General features: G+C 32.5%; 1 protein-coding gene across 2 annotated transcripts in view; it reads right to left on the bottom strand.

Moving 5' to 3' along the window:
• Window positions 1–1,974: 1,974 nt before the first annotated feature.
• Window positions 1,975–20,066, bottom strand: part of LOC126743090 (terminal nucleotidyltransferase 5C) — a 120,961-nt gene continuing 102,869 nt past the window's right edge. For both annotated transcript variants that reach the window (XM_050450042.1, XM_050450050.1), the window contains exons 6-7: window positions 16,983–17,205; window positions 1,975–10,088 (exon numbers count right to left, since the gene is read on the bottom strand). In XM_050450042.1, the coding sequence (XP_050305999.1) occupies window positions 9,900–10,088; window positions 16,983–17,205 (412 nt within the window). In that variant the 3' untranslated portion in view covers window positions 1,975–9,899. The remainder of the gene's footprint in view (window positions 10,089–16,982; window positions 17,206–20,066) is intronic.

The following is a 20,066-nucleotide window of genomic DNA, read 5'->3' as shown; positions in this document are numbered from 1 at the left end:
TGTGTCAGTACGATGTGGAAAGTCCCTTTGAAAGGCCTGTATTGACGTTGCTGGTTCGTTCCCTGCAAGCAGGGAGTAAGTACATCGTGGTCGTGATGGACTATTTCAGCAAATGGGTTGAAGCATAGCCTCTACCAAACTAGGAGAACTCTATAGCCGAACACTTAATAAAAGAATGGGTCTGATGTCGATTTGGTGTACGTACCTTTGGAGCTATATTGAGACCAAGGGCGAAATTTTGAATCCAGCTTGTCAGAAAGAAAAATAGTACTACTGCATTACGATGGCATAGTATAACGAATGGGTATTTTGACAAAGTATCGATCTCATTCTTAATCAAGTGCGCAATTCCATTGAAGAGTTCAGCGATCATGAGGACGCATATGATGTAAATGCCAAAGACCAGAGGTATAACAACGGCGACTCTATGACTTTAAGAGTAAAACTCTAATCATTTTCTTTAACCGATTGTCTCTTTACTATAGAGATCACGAAGACGCTAAGCTGCGGAAAATCCAACCAGAGTCGAATTTGACATTCGATAAAATCATGACCCACTATTTTAATGGCTGAAAGCGTCAGTAAGACGTAACAGCTGAGTATGCTCTAGCACATTATGTAGCTAAGTATTTACACATGTCTGGAGGAATAACTCAAGTCTTCCATAAAAAATTCAAGAGCTGCGGCGGTCTAAACCCAGAGTTGAGCAAGCACTCAAGATAACGATAACAAGATCTTCTACCTCGCATGCCGACTCGATAACCTGGACTGAAGGATAATTCACAGCATGTTGGAAGTGGTCTTCAGGAGTGCAAGTTCTGGTGTGCTGTTATACTCCCCAACGCCGTTCCCTGGAGAAAAAATGTTAATTGTCATTTCCACAAAAGGTCCAAGAAAGGAACCTTCTGCAAATCCATCATCTTTGGAATAGCTTCGGGACGAAATGAGCTTAGGAATGAGGCATTGTAACGATATTGTAAACGTCGACAAACCAGCTGATTCTTTGCCGGAATGACACAAGTGGCACACCGCACGACGTCTCGAAAGGTGAGGCGAGTATATAAAAAACCACGTCGCCGTTGGGAGTGAGTTTTCAGAGCAGTGCAACGTAGCCGGAATATTGACGCGATATTTAATTCAGTTGTTATAAATAGCTGTAAATAAATACAGTGAAAATTACTATTTCTAGTAGGACTAGGTGATCGTCTTTAGTAGGATAATTGTGTAAATAAATCAGTAGACTATATTCGAGTATTTTAATTCACACAAACAGCAAAAACGCTACAATATTAAGACCATGTTGTTGACTGTATAACTCCCTTCCAAATTTAATTACTTAGTTTAAAGTCCAAAACCTGAAGAACTATTGGAGCTATCTATATTATTCTTAATTTTAGGTATATTTGTTTAAAACCACTTAATTGTCTGAATAAAATAATAGCTTTTTATTGATCTATCGTTTTATTTATCTGCAGATAAGGGGATTATTTCAGGCAGTTAAGCTATGGCCTAACCTCAGCTGCCTGGAACTACAAACATGGACGATTTTCAAGAAATGTACTTATTTTAAACTCCAAAGTCTCAAATACTAATTGCGCTATCTTCATAAATTAAAATATTGAGGACAATAATCTCTGCCAATGTCGTTTACAAACATGGATGATTCTCGAGAAACCTATTTACTTTAAAGTCCAAAATCTCAAGAACTTACAAATGCCATTTAAGGTTCAAATCAGGTTAATAAAAAAAACAAAAATGTTGGCTTTTTAACTAGGAAAATAGATAATTATTCCAGATAGTTGAAGTAAGACTTTTCTTCCTAATTTCAGGCAGTTAATCCATGTTGCAATTAACATGAAAAATTCCATTAAATATTGAGTACAAAAATGTAACATTCTTCAGTAATACAGAAATTCATATAGAGACATAATTCTGGATCAAGGACGTAAATATTCTAAAATAAAAATGCACTACTTGAAATAATTTTTATTGAATTTTATAGTTTTTTTACATAATATATCTCATTTTTCTTTTATCGTACCCTGGGGCTTTGCGGCACGATAAAAATATACAATCAGGCCCCACTTACTTATTATATTTATATTATACAAGTTTTCAACCAAAATAGATTTTTCCTCTTTAACTTCTGTATATTTATTTCTTTTCAACCCGTGCCGGTGAATCTTGAATTAATACTTTTTTTCGCTTAACTTTTAAATGTTACAAATCTAATTGAATATTACAGTGTGTCCTTAAAAGTACCTTGAATTAACTATTTTAACGATTTACTATACGGTCGATGTTATCGCCCTTTTAACTACTTAGGTAATATTGTTTATTGATGATGATATTAAAAAGTATTTCTCGACTGTTTATAAATGTCTAATATCTCTAAAAATAAAACGTTCTCTTTTTACAATAAATATTTTGATTTCTATATCTTAGTTCTTATATTCTACCAAGCGCAACAATGTTAATAAAAGACATTAAATAAAAAAATATATGCATCAAAAAAATATATTTCATGGCACAATGCGTTTATAAGACAGATTTACGCGTTTTTTTTAATTTTAAGAACAAACCCGTTTTGGCAAGATAGTTTTTAGTATAAGAACAGATTCACCGTTAATATTTAGTACTGTAAACTTGTTTTAGATGCTTTATGTTAATTTTACAAGATATAATTTTTATACATACATAACCAATAAACTACATACTAGGTGTCTTTACTAGCTACTTTATTCTCAAGGATAAGAGAAGGATAGTTAAAATGAGAATTTTGCACTTTTAGGTTCAGAACCAAAAGCCATTTTTATATGGGACATTATAACACCGATAGATAGCAAATATATTGGAAATAAACAACACGAACAAGAACAAAAAAACAAAATCCTAACAGAGAGAATTAATGGCGAAAATGAAAATAGTTGACATTAAAAGATGAAAAAAGTTATTAATAAACAAATCAGAAAAAGTGATAAACCAACAAACAAAGCGAGAAAAATAAAGAAGAAAAATAATGCAACATGTCAAATGTGATTTATATGAATAAAGTCTTCATTTAAATATAAAAATTGTAATAATGGGCAGAACTGTAATGGTGCAAAGCCAGAACGCAAGTTCCTTTTTGTACATATTTTCAAATAGTTTGAAAATATATATGTCTATCTATATTTCAGTTGGACAAAAATGCCTTTTAAAAATTGTACTTAGATCTTGTCTCCTGGAACTTAACCGAGAACAATATTTAATTTTTTTAGAATTTTTCATTACACAAAAATGCTCTTTAAACGCTTTATGTGTGGTTAAAGTCTACACATCATCAAGAATTTTCTAAACTGTCTCACTGTTATATAAATATTCTAATAACTATATCTGGTCCAGGATGGCGCATATTTAGTGGTATGGTTTAAATGCTTTATAACTTATTTATTTAAAATCATATTTTTTGTTATTTCAGAATTGGGCAAAGAAGAATGAGAACAACGAACAAAAATCATTGAATTTTGTTTTTTAAACGGAAACTCAGTTATTCTGATGCAGCGTGCAAATCGATGATATTTTATTGTGAGGACTGGATAGGACCCTCAGTGATAACAATAATTTGCATGGTCATAAATTTTCGGCAACAAGGTTCAGTTAGAAACAGTTCTGCAGTCGGAAGGCCATGTAAAGCGACGAATATTGAACGTGTAAGGAAGAGATGCAAGGAAGTTCAGAAACATCAACCAAGAGACGTTCTGCGTAACTTGGTCTATTACGAAGGTCTATTCAGAGAATTTTCGCCACCTTGCGAATATTGGCCTACACAATCCAGCTAAGCAATAAGTAAATCCAGTATACTACCCTCAACGGCTTGATTATGCTATTGGTTGCAGCTAAAAACAGCAGAAAATCCTGATATTATTAACAATTTGATAATGAGTGATGAAGCTTATTTTGCGTTGGATTACAGAGAATCCAAAAGCACTTTATCAGCGAGAGCTGCATTGAAAATGAAGCGAAAATGAAGCCGGTGCTACCGTTACAACCAATGCTGTTCACCATACCCTGCTGAACATTTTTTTGAGACCAGTTTTGGAAAATCACCTTTAAATTGTGTTTTCAATGACATGGTACCTGTGTCCTGTAACGGGAGAATTTCACCAATCGATTTTCATTGGCCGCCGCGCTCGCCGGATTTGACTGCTCTAGACTTTTTTTTCATTGTGGCTATTTATGAAAGAGAGAGTTTATATCAATAAGCCAGCGACCATCCCTGAAGTCACGTAAGATGTGTTGGAAAGACCACGACTTTGTGGAGCAGAAAATTGAGACAACTGCAAGACGTAATTTTTCACATTAAGTTAAGAATATTTTCCAAGTCTGTGTGTTATTTAAAAAAAAGATTTTTAAATTGTATTTAAAAATAAAAAAGTTATGTAGCATTTAAATCATAACGATCACGCCCATTATGTGGCATTCTGTATATGACGACGTATAGGCAAATGTTCTTTTTCCTAGATAAATGCTCTAACGTTCTATTGGTATTTCTTACCCTTCATTAAACAGAAACTGTACTAAAAACGCGTCCTAAATATGCACCCAAGGTAACGCTTTATTTTTAACTTCAGGCAAAAAATGTAATCAAAAGACCTTTTTGTTGTTTAAAAAAACACTTTCTATCGATTGATGTAATAATATCCCTTAAAAAAGATTAAACTATTTTCACTAGATTGATCAGAAAAAAAACGCCAATTTTGCTAATTTAACTATCCCCATATCTTAAAGAAAAAAGACCCTATTTTAGACACCCTGTATAACTTATATACTACGACAACAAGCATTTTGTTAAAATTTTATTTTAACGGCCTAAGCAACCACCAAATTTTCAAATAAAGAAATAGGTGAAAGAAGTGAAATTCTAATTAACTTTTTACGATTTTTAGTCTTTCACCCGCCTTAAGTGCTTTAATTAAATGCCTTCTTGTCAAATGTAAGTTTTAAAAAAAAATACCACTTACATTTTGCATGCTTTCGTAAATCTACATCTATAAAATAAATATCATAAAAGAACAAGAGAATATAATAATAGTAGTAAGATAATCAATAATAAGTTCTACTTAGATAAAGATATAATTAATTTTTTACGATTTTTTTTTCTATTTTAGAGCGTTAAGACTACTGTTTATCAACTAATTATAATAGACTGCACAAGAGTCGGTATAGCAATTTATTTATTTATTTTTTTAAACAGAAATTCAACAGTGTAATATACACAACCCATAATAATATTTTTAAGTAAATATTTATTCTGAAAACATTTCCTTATAGTAAATAACGTGGATGCGCATACAGATATACTGGAATTATTAATCATTCAAACATTTATATCAGAATCTAAAGGAGAGAGAGGAAGCTAAAGAAGAAGAGGGGGTAAACCAAGAAGAAGAAGGAGGAAAGTATTTCACTAGAGATGAATGAAGGTAGATGTTTCATTTATATGGCAATATATCTGTACACAAATACCATCTTAATTGGCGATAAAAAAAGGATATTCTCAGAGCCTCAAATAGCTTAAAATTTTTTTCAAATTTCTTCTAAACTGTACCTATTTTTTTTCTATTTCCAAATTGAATATCCTAACGGTGACAAAGTGAAACGCCTATAGGCCTAAAATACAATTTTTGAATGAAACGTAACAGAGTGAGTGACGCCTAATACAGGTTCCAAAATAGTTATTTTTCAAAATTAGGAACAAGTACTTTATTGTTAGCATTTCTTACTAATGTTTTAAAAGGCATTAAAATGTAAGGATGTTAATGACAGAAAACTAGAGTTTCCAGAAATTTTAGGGATTTTCGCGACGCCGCATTGTATTTTTATGTAGAGAGCTTTTATGTTTTAGTTGACCGTCTTATGCATTTTGGGTTTTTTATATTACCTACTCTATTATTATTGCCAAGTTACTATTTTGCATACAATACGGAAAATTACCCTAACTGTTATTGGGGAAGCATACAACGTTGTCAAGAAGAAACCTTTTTCTTCTTTCATTTAAGTTAAAAAACGATAGTAATGAAGAAAAGTTGAGGCTTTCTTCGACACTATATACATATTGGCAACGTTGCATTATCGTTTCCAGTAAATTTCATCATTCAATTTTGACTGTGTTTCTGTCTAGGCTAGGCAGTCATTAATTTGCCAATGTGATAGAACGAGAAATTTGTGTTTCGGTGAATTTTTGCCAATTTGTGTAAAAGTGTTATAATACTAAAAAGGTAAATAATTTAAACCCACATTAATTTATTCATTGGTTAAATTAATTAGGTTAGATAATAATATAAAAGTAATTCATTAGTTCAAATACTTTTAGATAAATATGGAAAAAATATAATTATCAAAACTGGTAACCTTGTTGCAGTTTTGATTGTAAAGATTCGTGATATGCAACGTTACCAAATAGCTCACATAGCTTTCGTGCTATCTCATTCTTATAATTTGCGTTGAAATATTAAATTTTTCATTCTTGTTATCTAATAGCTTTAATGCCATTGACATTTTTTGGGCAGTTTAAGATTAATTAGATATGTGAAATTTGAAAGAGATTTTTGTGAGCAAATAGGAGTAAACAAATAAATAATTTAAACCCAATTATTGTTTTTATCGGAAATTAATTTTCGCATCACACTAATATACGACGTTGCCAAGAAGTAACTCTGGAGCGCTCTTTAGCTTGCTTTGAAATATGACAGGACGAATAAAATGTTTTCTATTTGACGGATTTTTATGAAATTTGGATTTATACCTACGTAAACCAATGAAAGTACACCAATTTTTTTTATCGGTAATTGTGACAAATATTAAAGACTAATATGCGACGTTGCCTAGCAGCATATATGTACTTTTCTTTTGCTCTCTGATTCTCAAATCTTGCTTTGAAACATTAACTTTTATCATATTGCCGAGAGAGTTTTCTACACCACTGACAATTCAAGCTTAATCTCATAATAAATAATATGCGGCGTTACCAAGAAGCAAATGCGTCCCTTGTACTCTCTCATTCTCGTAGCTTACTTAAATTTTTATTTTCGTCTATAAGTTTTAATGTCTATTAACTGAAGCCTAACTAACATAATAAATGCTAACAATGATTTGAAAAAATATTGCGAGTGCGAGCGAGGATGAATTTTGTTAAGGATTTAAGTACTTTGGAACCCTTTTATGAGCTACAAGAATTGGTTTATACATCCAATTTTTAGAGGATCTCTATAATACACAACCAGTGATTATATATTTGTGTTTCACAGCCTTACACCATCGCAATGACTCGCCGCCAACGGTTGTTCGTCCCACCGTATGTTGGCGCTACTCTTAAGACAAGTGGGCTGCAACAATAATTTAATACGGTAATAGTTAACTAAAATTCATTGTCACAGTTTTCTTGTATTTCGAAGTTGATTGTTCATGTTTTCATTGTTTTTAAAAATTTTTTTTTTATTACAACAGGTTTTAATGACATGCTGGACTAAACATAAATGCATTGTAAAGTAGGATAGTTAATATATGGGCATAAGACAGCTCGACAAATGGGGACTTAACCTTACTGCAAAAGGTAAAATCGAAAAATGAAGAACTGAGTTAGGCCCTTTTATTGGTATCCATACTAGTATTATTCGTTAGTCCAGCAAGACGTGTTTCCCTTGTAGCAATTAAATACTAAATTGTATGATTATACGATATAAGAAACACTTGGGCAAAACGAGTTCTGAAATCTGCTTTTCAAAAATTTCAACGCTGAAGGGTCAATGATTGGAGATTTTCACTTATTTTTCACAATAATCAGATTATTTCAACTTATTATCTGCAAAGATGCAATACATAGAAGATTGCTTTATGCAGAGAATATAGTACTTTTTATCAAACTTATGCAAGACCTCCAGAATATGTTGTTGGATATTGGAATAGTTAATGCATATAAAATGTAGAGGTTCTGAGAAGAATGAAAAAAGAAAAATGAAAAACAGATTACTAGAGAAAAGGGGATTACTAGAAAAAAGAAACTAGTAAAAGAAAAAAATTGGCTTAGAAACTTGAGAAAAAGGTTCCACGTCTGCAATAAAAATACATCACGACAATGAAGAAGACAAAGATAAAAATTATCTAACTACAAAATTTTGGTTAAAGTATAGCTTTTCTACCCTGTTTAAATACAGTTGGATCTACTTTACAGCTTATGTGAAGATAAGTGCTAAATTGAGTATTGATCAGCATTGTGAAATTTTAAATAACTAGAGATTAGTAAATATAAATAAAGAAATAGGTAATCTAGAGTTAAACTTCTCTACGAAGGAAAGAAAGTCTTGAGAAGATTCCGAAGGAATAGAGCTAACTCTGCCGTAAAAATTTGTTTTTTTTTTTTGGAAAAAATGACTGTACCTATATTTTTTCTCTCAAAAAAGACCATATTGCAAATTCTTCAATAAAAATGGGTTTTAAAATATTGCTCGCATTTACTTCAAAAAGTGTTCACACTGGGAACGCATACTTAGGTGCCTGGAAAAATAGTTAGAAACATGCTTATGCAGTGAATTTCCAATATAGCATAATTCAAATATTCGAAGTAACATCATCGCAAAATAAATAATGCTCAGTTTCCTTTAGAGCATCACTTCCTAGGTACACTAATTTTTTTCCTATAAAAAGGCCTAAGAAATATCCTAAATGTGACCAACCATTCTAAGTATCTATCTAATTGTTCTCAAGTTTGCTTAAAACTGAATCCAGAGGAATTACAATTCGATCTAGAAAATTATACTGATTATCTAGACAACAAATCACCTCCCAAGTGCAGCTCCAGAGGAACTTGAGAAACACGCTATATGAAAAGTAAATCTCTAAGTAGCTGTATCATTCGATTCGAAAGAATTGTTACTAATTTAAAAAATCGATGGTAAAATTGAATATATAGAAGTCCAAAGTCAGCTTTTAGTCTCAATATCAAAGTGTGGTGATAGTTTCTTTATTTGTCTTTTTGCGCTTATAAAATACTACAGTCACATTGGATTTTTAAAGAAAATGTAGAAAAAATCTGAATAAATCAAAACAAAATGATAAATTGTAGGGTGTGCTATTATAAGACTTTCAAGAAGAAATTAGTTGTTATATCCAAATTCAATCTCAATCCAAAATTTGTTTGAATTTTAGCGAGTTAAGGAGTTGCTGGTCACATTTAAGTAACAAAAATGGTTACTTCAGATAAAATAGTAAAAGCTTTGTTCATTGGCAATTTCCAGAAAATTACCAATAATTTCCTTTTCAGCTGCTAATTAAAAAAGCAATCAATGGTCCCTCACAGCGATCGTAAAATTTATATTATTAAAAAATATTTTCTTAATTTTTCTCTCCACAGAACTCGTTTTGCTTCTGTCTCAGGAATTTATTAAGCTTAAAAAAACATGTCGTCAAATTAGCTTATAGTTATAATAGTAGCATAGGTACTCTACTTTAAATTTGTAGCATTATTTCCAACCTTTCAGTCCATAGTTTACGATTGTAGGGAATGTTTGTTTTAATTACGACACGTAACTTTTTACATTTTATCACCATTAATTTTTTTTAACTTTTTTTTTACTTTTTTTTGTTTTCTTGTAATGGCCGCGGACGTTACAGTAAACACGCGCTGCTTTCGAGCCTTGAGATCATCATTTAACAGTGGTAACTTAGTAACCTTTGTTCTCTCACATATGAAGAGAAGAATACAACTCCTAAAAGCAGCAACGGTGTAAGATTATAATCAATCAAAAAAAAAAAATTAAGTCCTGTACTGTGTTTTTTTTTTAAACTTAACGTCCGCGGCCGATTTCTCACGATTTCGTCCGGGATTAGTCGAACGTTTCGTTTTTAAGATCTACGCAAGGTCACGTGCTGCAGCACGTCATCCAGGAGGACCCGCAGCCGCAGAACTGACATGGCGAAGTCGCTATCGTAATCGGGGCGTAAATGTAACCGTTGGCGATGACCAGGGGCGGAACGGCGGGGGCGGCCTGCGGTGGTGCCAACATGTGCTGTGGTTGCTGCTGTTGATGACCTTGGTCTTGATAAAGCACCTGCAACAAAGAAATATACCATTCAATAATTATATATCGAGAATTTTCTAGAAATTGCAGAAAGTTGATAAAATAGTTGCTCCCAACGATAATCCATTCCATGTCTGAAAGGGATATGAAAGCATCAAAAAAACTAATTACTAAGGAAACAATAAAGGAACTTTTTTCTAATGGGGAATTTATGACTAAAATATGCGACGCGGTGAAAGGCAAATTCGACAATTCAACAATCAACCAGCAACAAGCCTCTATCAAAAAGTTAGAGGAGAAAATAAAGAGTAATTGTCAAAAAGAAAAGGTAACTAATCGGTGCGTCTATGGATTCGAAGAAACCTCAAAAGAAAACTTGGGAAACATAATGCAGTTTGTAAGTTAAAGATTGAACTGAAGGAAGAAGAAGTAATAAAATGATACAGCAGAGGTGTAAAGCGCCCCTCACAATACTGTCAGTAATACTGATCGTGTGAGGGCAAATACTGATAGACTGTCAGTCGTGAATGAATGACGGGATCCTGAAAATCACGTCAGTCATTGGGGGCGGAGCTAAAAGATTGATGAAAATACTGACCGTGTGAGGGCGAGACTGTCAATCATTCCAACAGTCGTCAGTCTGAATTGCATCGTGCACCGTGCAGAGACAGAGGCAGAGATAAGTTGAGTAGCGTGCACAACGTGACCGCTCTGAGCTCGATAGCTTCACCTGACATGTGTGAAGCAGAAGAAAAAGGAAAAAAACATATTTTAACGCAATTTATAGACCTACAAATATAGGTCTATGCCAGAATTCTGGAATTCAAGTATATCTGAATATTGTGACAGAGATAAGAAAAGAAGAGGATATGAAGCTCTGCTTAAAATTTTTGTGCAGTGAAACCGAATGCGACCATTGACAATGTAAAAAAACAAATCAATACGATAAGAAATCTCGGAAATGTCATTCGGAAATAATTCTTGTAATCCTCGGGGTCTATGTCTTTAATAAAATTTAATAAATTCAGATGGGTATATTTTTCACGTTGACTAATCCATTGCTTAATCCAGCGTCTCTTGTGCTTATTACATTTAGCACGTGTTAAATGTAAAATTATAATAGCAACGCAAGCTTTCTTTTTATAATCCATAGCAAAATAACTAACATGACGCGAACGAACACGCTTTAACTACTTCAAGCAACAGAGGATTGGAGCAAATCAGCAGACTGGTGACTGAACACACTTCAAGAGACGATTCGAGCAGACTGATGACAGATAGAAAATACTGATCGTGTGAGGTCGCGTGAAAAATACTGACGAAATACTGTGAGTCTTCAAGACTGTCAGTAATACTGATCGTGTGAGGGGCGCTTAAGAGATGACAAGACAAGGCTTGTAAAAGGAATCACAATATCTTTAATAGAAGACCTGACAAAACAGAGATTGGCACTCTACAAGACAACAGGAAGCAAAGCGGACCGGAAATTGATTTAAACACCAGTTCGCGAAACAGAGCAGTGGGAAATCAGTACGGATTAAATCTGAACAGGAGTTGGAACTTTTAGAATAGACTGTAGAGGTACAGGAAAATCATACCCTATTCGAAATACCCTACTTAGTATGATGCATAATTTGTTTTTTACAAGATTTACTTTTCTTATATTGTTTAATAATAATAATCTTAGCAAAGTAAATTGAAAATAATATTATTAACTTTAGGTTTAGTGGGAAGTGATGTTGGAGCTTTTGGGAGACTTACTTTAACATAAACTCATATGTTAAACATTGGTGTAGACGGTGCAAAGAATGTGCTTCAGTCGTGGACCCAAGAACACGAACCAGAAGGAACAAACATGATGAGGGCGCTTATAGGCGCACTCTTTAAACGACTATCATCGATGTAGCAGGACTTTTTCTTAATAGCAGCTCCGGAAATCGATATGCTCTTGTTGCTATGGATTACTTTAGTAGGTGGCTCGAGGCTAATATTACTACAAACGAAAAAGCAAGTAGAGAAGCTGAAGTGCTGTTCTAGAACTGGATAGGACTATTTGGTATCCCCCAGAGAAGTACGTTCAGGCAAAAGTAGGAACTTTGAGCAACAAGTATTCCATCAAGTTTGCCAGTTAGAATTAATGAGACCCGCACAACCTCCCCTAAAGCCTCAGTCTGATAAAATAGTCTATGAAATAGCTATTTTTTAAGTGGAAAGTTCAAAGCAAACTAATTAGGATTTCTGTAACAGCCATTCTTATTGGCATACTGTGCTTCTAATAATATTGTAATTAATATAATTCTTCTAATAAAGATTCAATAGTCTTGCATCTATAAAAAAAAGTTACGTAGCTTAAAATTAACAAATTATTGTTATAACTTGCCACCAAATAGGTGTATAATTCCAATTATCCTACAAACTAAATGGTGTTACTTTCCCATATTACTCCCAATTTTCATTTAACTCCCTTAACGAGATTCCCAGTTCGGTAATAGAGGATTTTAATCGGTCACAAAGTCTATGTACGTTTGCTATTATGATGCTGATCGATTGTTTGTAAAGTAATACGCAGTTTCACGTATAGGAATTTGCATTGAAAATGAGGAAAAACGTTGTTTTCGACGTCCAATTTTAATCGTTTAAATATAACTGGCTTTGATTTATGTAATAGCCTTACAAAATAAATCACATAACAGCATTTAAGAATAATTCATTAAAGGCACAGCTGGTTCTTTAATTATGATGATAATTTAATTTTCAAATGGCATTTGCTATTTTTGGCCTGCATTTCAACTACAAAGTCGTTTGACCTTTCGCTGAGAAATATTTTGTTGTTTATCGCCTTAAGAAATTGTGGTCATATTAGCCTATAAAAATTGTGCTGTTTTAAATAATATTCGCGCGGGCTTTATTTAAATACATTGTGCAGTGAAGCATGTTGTTGAAATTATTGGCCGGTCATAATGTTATTTTTTTAAGTGTTTCCTGTTTGTTATATGTCGTAATGCCCATTTATTAAATTTAATGTTTTTTGGGTTTTTTTCTACTTAATTTATTGCCTTGTAAAGTACCCCATATATTTACATGAACATCGGGTGGAAATTATAAAATAATAGAGAACGTGATTTAAGGAAGGGCTTTTAATTTATATATAGGCATAGCCATAGGCATTTCTGAGATTAAATTTATTACACTATTTTAATGAACTGAAATTTAAGTAGCTTAAAACTAAAACATTTATAATAAGAGAAAAAATTAATAAATACAAACATACACTGAGGGAATTTTTATTGATATGGTAGCAAAAATTATTAACCGCAAATAAAAATCTATGAAAGTAGGCGACAGCAAAAGTAAGACTAAAAAAACTGTTTTAATTAATTCTCAAAATTGGTACGCCTCTGGCGGCGGCAAATCTCTTTTAATATTTTTATACCTGGGTGCTTTTCGAATTATTTAAATCATAATAGATAGACTATATCAATATTTACATCTAACAATGTTTTTTATTTATTATCCTCTGGTGCTATAGATATGAAAGCGATTATTCCTGTCAAAATCCGATAATTTTATTTAACGTACAATATTTTCCTAAATATATAGACAGAGACAATAGTCCCAGTCAAACCATTCTTGAACAATTTGAATCTCTATTAAATCGATTTATTAAAAGTGATTTTACTAAGGCGCTTGATAAGAAGTAGATTATTCCATAATGATAAATAAACTATCTAGAATCGGTACTCTATATTAAAACGGGTTAACTTAGAACAATTTCTAACAAATTTTTTTAAATTCGAATTTATCTAAATTCATGACATTTCTCAATGTTTTTATCATTGTAAAATTTGTCTTTATGCAGATGATCTAAAAACCTTTAAACCGTTAAGATCCATGAATGATTCTTTACTGATAAAAGATCAGGCAGTCAGGCATTAATTTTTAAGATATTTTACTCCTAGCCCCAGGGATATACTGCCGCTAAGACTCAACTAATTAAAAAATCAGTTAAGATATGAATTAAGTTGCCTTAGATTAATGAGGAAAAGATGCTCTACAAATATTGCTGAGGGTGCAAAGCAGTCCAGTAATTTTCAATCTATTTGACTCCTAGTGCAGTTGACTTATACAGGAACACACTTCCACTAAAACTCGAATATCTCACAAACCACTAAAGATTGAAGAACGAAATAAATTGCATTGGATTGAGAAAGAGACGGCCCATAAATATTGTTAAGGGTGCAAAGCAAATCAACATAATAGATTTAATAGACTTCTAATAAATATAGAGATAAATGCTACTGTATTTCTTTTACAAGATATAAGAATAAACTGAAGTACAATTTTACAAAATACAAAATTTGTAAAAAAGCTGTGGTATTTGAAAGTATATGTTGGTAAGAAATTTACACCAATAAATGGGAAATACATTATAGTAGTTTCAATATTTAATCTTGTCTGCCACCTATGAACTATATAGTTAAATTAATGAACTATATAAGTCAACATAATAGGGTAATCAGAACCCTATCCCTATTGGACTTTCTAGGAAAACTGAACTTTTATTTCAAACAAACTACAATTAAATATGTCACATTAATCATGAACAGAAATAAAAATGCTACACGCTCTACGCATAGGGGAGAATTTCCAAATATGGGTTCTAGGTCTAGGTAGGTAAAAAGATTCATATTTCTAGATGATATACGGAGCACATGAAGATTTTAAATGTTGCAATAAATTTAATTTAAAAGTTAAAATAAAAAATGCAGATTAGCAGATTTTTGCCTGTCCTCAAGGCCACAGAAGGACAACCTAGTAGACTCTGGTGTGGAACACGAATTTCTGATTACACTTTTCAAAACATTTAAATATTTTATGGTTAATTCATACGATTCCTTTAGTATGGTGACTACACTGTAAAAGCATACTCCTACATTGATCTCACATAAGAGAAATACAAAAATTTTCAGACTAAAGACATTATTATACGTCTGTTCGTTCCTAATGACGAAACCCAACAATCCTACCGTCGATCCTATTGAACAAAGCTATCGAACCTCATCTCTGAATTCTGTTGATCTCGGCACCATCTCATATTGTGTAATGTATTCATAAGTTAGTAGGTTTTTCTTCAGAGAATAAGAAATAACTTTACAATTAGCAGCGTTATGAGGCAAATTGTTATTTTTGCACCACGTATTGAGGGCTGTAATTTACATAATCTAAAATTCTATTGATGCATCAATATAGAATTTGGATCATCCGCATATAACAAACTATTCACAATAACCTGCTCTAATATACTATGTATAGAAAAAATTTAATAAAACGGCCCTAATATAGAGCCCTGTGAAACTCCAGATATTGCTAAACTACCTGAGTCGAACTAAGAGGATAATATTCCACGTGCCGGTAAGCTAAGAGTTAAAGAAATGTATAAAGCGGAAAGAAAAACTGTAATTTTGTTCAAGATTATTGAGAAGAATACCACGGTCTAGTCACTCTAGTCGGTCAAAATCTATCGAAAAGTCCGCATAGACAACGTCAACTTGTGAACTAGCATTTACTCCGATATATGTTCTATAAGACTGAACGAAAAGCATGTTCAAAACATTTAGAAAAGATATTAATTTTTTATAATAGGCGGTATTTTATCCTTTTTATGTACACAAATTATCTTTGATGACTTCCAAAGATCCGAAAACATTGCTTGTTTTAGTGCCAGATCAAAGAGTGTTGTTCACTGTTTGACAAAAACACAGACACAATCAGATAAAAAGACAATCTGGTATTTTTAATTTTTTAGCTCAGGGCCAATTATTGATTTCGGCTTGATAGTTTTTAAAGCAAATAAAACATCATTTTCACTAAAATAGGACAAACTTATGGATTGTTCATTGAATTTTGAGATTTACCATTAAAATTTTGCGATGATCTAACGGTAGTGTTAGAAATTTGAAAGAAATTGGGTCTCCGTTTCGATCAAACAATGTTGGTGGTAATGAGACCAACTTCTTTCGGAAGAGTCTTTTGTAAAAACAGTAATTTTTCTTGCAGGCATTTAATGTGCTGCGTGAATTGGATTTGTAATAATTTTTCGTTTTGTCTATTCGTGCATTTCACCGTTTTTTGTATGTTTTCCAGGCTTTGGAGTCAATATCTTCTTTTATGGTTTTTTTATTCATATATTTTATGTATTTCATATAACAGAAAGTTATTTTTCTCAATGCCGATATTTCCTTTTGTTAATGGTCAGATGACTATTTGTTAATAGTACTTTTATGTGAGTTAATAGTGAGAGTCATCTGCTAGTATCTGAATCCCATGACTCACGTCTAGAATCACTCATGCTGTTGTTAGATTTGCAGACCACAGACGTTTAGCATCATCTAGGATATCAAATATTCACTAGCTTGTGCTGTTTCTCTTTTCATACAATGGATAAGAGTTTGGCTCCTATCCTGTTATTTCAAGCTCCTTTAAGATGAAACTGAATATCCAAAGGATTGTTAAAGCGAGATAGTAAATGGTTGCAAGGGAGAGAAAGACAAGACAGACTTATTGTGAAACAGTTTAAAAGGTTTAATATCACATATCTTTAGCGATGCCTCCATAGTAGAAGAATTTAGAATGATCATGTGTGAATTCTGGCTTTCTGTTCTTTTATTCACAAGCCCCTGACAAAGCCAGAGTGAAATTATTCTCTTACAAAAGTACTCTGTACAAAAACTTGGAAATCATTAATCTTGAGAATAAACTTTGGAAATTAAATTCGGAAATTTCAAAATGGAATACGAATTGACTTGATGGATGGAATTTAAGTTTGAACAGTATCTATTGAACAGCAAATTTAAATTACATAAGTAATTTCATTATAATTTTACATAATTCCTAAGCCGTTTTTATATCGAATAATGATCTTACCTGCCATGCCAAATTCTTAATGAGGTGTAAAGTCTGCCTGCGCTCGTGACCCATCAGGCAGACCGTGCTTTGCGCAACAACATCGTGCAAAAGCAAAAGAAACCGGTGCCTTGCTGCCGCCTCTTCTGGGCCGCTGCCGAAGTGGTTCCAAAGATACGTTTCAAGCTTCGACCTTTGCTGGGTCACATCCGAAAAGTCTATGAAGAACCGAGAGCACATGTATCTGCAATAAAAAAATTCTAGATGAAGTATGTATTAAAATGCTCACAATATGGCAACACCGTTTTTGCGCGCCGGTGCATTTATTACCAATTTAAGATTGGTGGAAGTCGGGAGGCTCATGACCGCGTTGGCAATGTTGCCATAAATTTAACACACAACTTCTTTTAAGTGTCTATATAGCAATGTTAAATGTAATACCATGATATGAAGGTTGAATATGACCGGGCGGAATAGTCTGCCATCAAAGATGGTCGACTGATTCTTATTGGCTAATTTTTTATGTACATTGAATGTGACATTAATGACATTTTCACTGTCGTATTTGACGACTCGACTGTCTTTTTTATGTTTCTTTTGGGTGGAAGACAAGACAAGCCTCATGATTTTCTTCTAATTTAAAGTATTTAATTAATTTTATAGCTTTTTGTGATTTTATATCATAATGGGTTGGTAAACCATTTTACCAACGTTCAAATATCCAATAATTGCAGAGCAACACAGAGCAGAGGAGAGGTAAATTTTGCAATTATGACATAACTAAGTGTTTTCTACCAATGTTGGGGTGCATTTTGGATGTATTTTCATTTTCCCAGGTATAATTGTAAATTCGATCCTATTTTGGAAATATCTATGTCACAGGTCTAAATTTTTACAATTCAATTCTACTTTTTAGACCTCCAAATTTCGATTTCCTTGTCTAGTAGGTTACGATATTTGTGCAAATATTCTTCATGCACATTAGTAATTACCCAGAAAGTCACATACATTTTTTGAATTTTCTTCAAATTCATCTTTCTCTTCACTTTTCTGGTTCCAACTTAAGAACATGGGACGCTGTTTCATGGTCACCACATAAAATGGAAATACAAAGTGATCATAATTACTAAACAAAGTCCTATTTGCAACCCAGCCTTAACGTGTATCTTAAGATGTATTCAATGATGTTGCTTAAATTGAAAGATCTTTATTTAGTCAATAAAGAAGCTCTAAGTTGATTTCAAAAACAAAAATCAAGTTCTACTTCACCAAACATCTCACTTGACAGATCTTGACACTGTGAATCTGGATAGTACTCCAATATCATCCAACTCTGATTTCTTCGGCTTGAAAACTAACAGAGGCCTTAGTGACAACAGTCTTTTGAATTCTTGAGAATAAAAGGAGCTTAATCTATTTTATTATGTTTATATATTCCATACTTATTGGAGATAACCCCACTGGCAGGCGACATTTTTATCCTATTGTGACTAACCAAAACCGCCCTGTAGGAATTTGGCAATAATGCTTAAAATTTGGCAATAAACTTTTAAAGTTAATATGGTGCATATTAATTTGTACATATGTATTTGTTGTACTATATTTAGTCATTATTAATTTACTTATTCACCATGAGATTTATTTAAAAAAATAGATATAATTTCTGGTTTTTATCATAAGAATTTATACTTTGTTTTCCATAATTTGTGGATATACAATATTAGTTTGTTATGATTGTAAAGGTGGCAAAAAATATGTACGTTAATTTTTCTTTATTTAAGTGTGTTTGTTACATATTTCTTATAATGTTTTTAACACTTATAATAACAAAAAAAGCAGGTATTTTTTTTGAAGTTTAGAAATAATTGAAATTATAAAAATTAATAAAAGAAAAATATGCTTTATACCTACAACACTTCCATATTCATACATAAATGGTCTTATTAATACCATGCTTACAGTTTACAGTATTTAATTTAGAATGTATTGTAAACATTTTATTATGCGCTTTAAAGCCCTTTGTCAAATTTGTTTCAATTCATCTTAAAATAAAATACCTAGGGTGCTAACTTATAATTATTGGTGAGTATCTATATCTAAATATCTTCCAGATAAGTCCAGACTTTAGACAGAAGGTCCTAAATAAGCAATTTCTTGAGAACTAAATTTATTTCAAATACTTAATATGTTAGTTAATGTATTAATACTTGAACAAAGATAAGGGATGTCTGCAATATGCAATAGAAACATTTATTTTTCTTTCGCAACTTTCAAATTCAAAATTAATAATTTTAAATAAAAAGTGGGTATTTTTAAACTGATAAGCGTATTTTTAATTTTAACATAAAATAAAATTCTATTTAAATATATCGCTCATCACGCTTCAGTTAACGCATCAACAGTCTGTGACTGACTTAAAATATTGCGCAATAGATCAGATTTAAATTTCCCGCCACACGCCACCCAAAATACTCGCCCACGCCCTTATCCTTAACGTCAATAGAGCTGTCAATGGAATTTCTGTCTTTCACTAGGCAACAAGCATTTCTCTATATTTGTGTTGTGTGTGTAATACTAGGTACATAAAGTATAAAATCCCAGACAGATTCGAATGACCATTTTCATTCGTTTTAAGACGTACGCCAGAAATGTATGAAGGTTTTAGATAGTTCCCTAAGGAACGGTTAAAGGAACATTTCTGAAAATATAAAAGTTTCATGGTGAATAATACTTGTGGAAAGGCGAAATCCCTCCACGGATAAAGGGAAAAAGCATGTGAAACGGATCGCTCGGTCGAGCTGCGCTAAATGGATTCGATTCCGGGTGAAATTTGACAGTAATGGATGTTTGTTGTTCTTTTGCCACTTAACCGAGGTGCAAAGATTTTTTTATTATGGATTCGATATACGTTTCCGTTATTTTTATATAGCGAGCGCCATCTGCCATTTACTGTCGTGTTGGGGGAATTTGGATCACAAATTAAATGGGATATATAGACGAAAGTTCAAGCAAATAAATTGCTTACTTATAACGTAATGGCACCAATGTCAGTCCGGCTCCATATAACCGGTCACTTAATTTAAAACTAAAAATTAATAAACGACT

The sequence above is a fragment of the Anthonomus grandis genome, chromosome 1 (genome assembly GCF_022605725.1).
Source record: "Anthonomus grandis grandis chromosome 1, icAntGran1.3, whole genome shotgun sequence".
NCBI lineage: Eukaryota > Metazoa > Arthropoda > Insecta > Coleoptera > Curculionidae > Anthonomus > Anthonomus grandis.
Note: the sequence above shows the minus strand (reverse complement) of the source record. Positions and strands in the feature narration are given on the sequence as shown.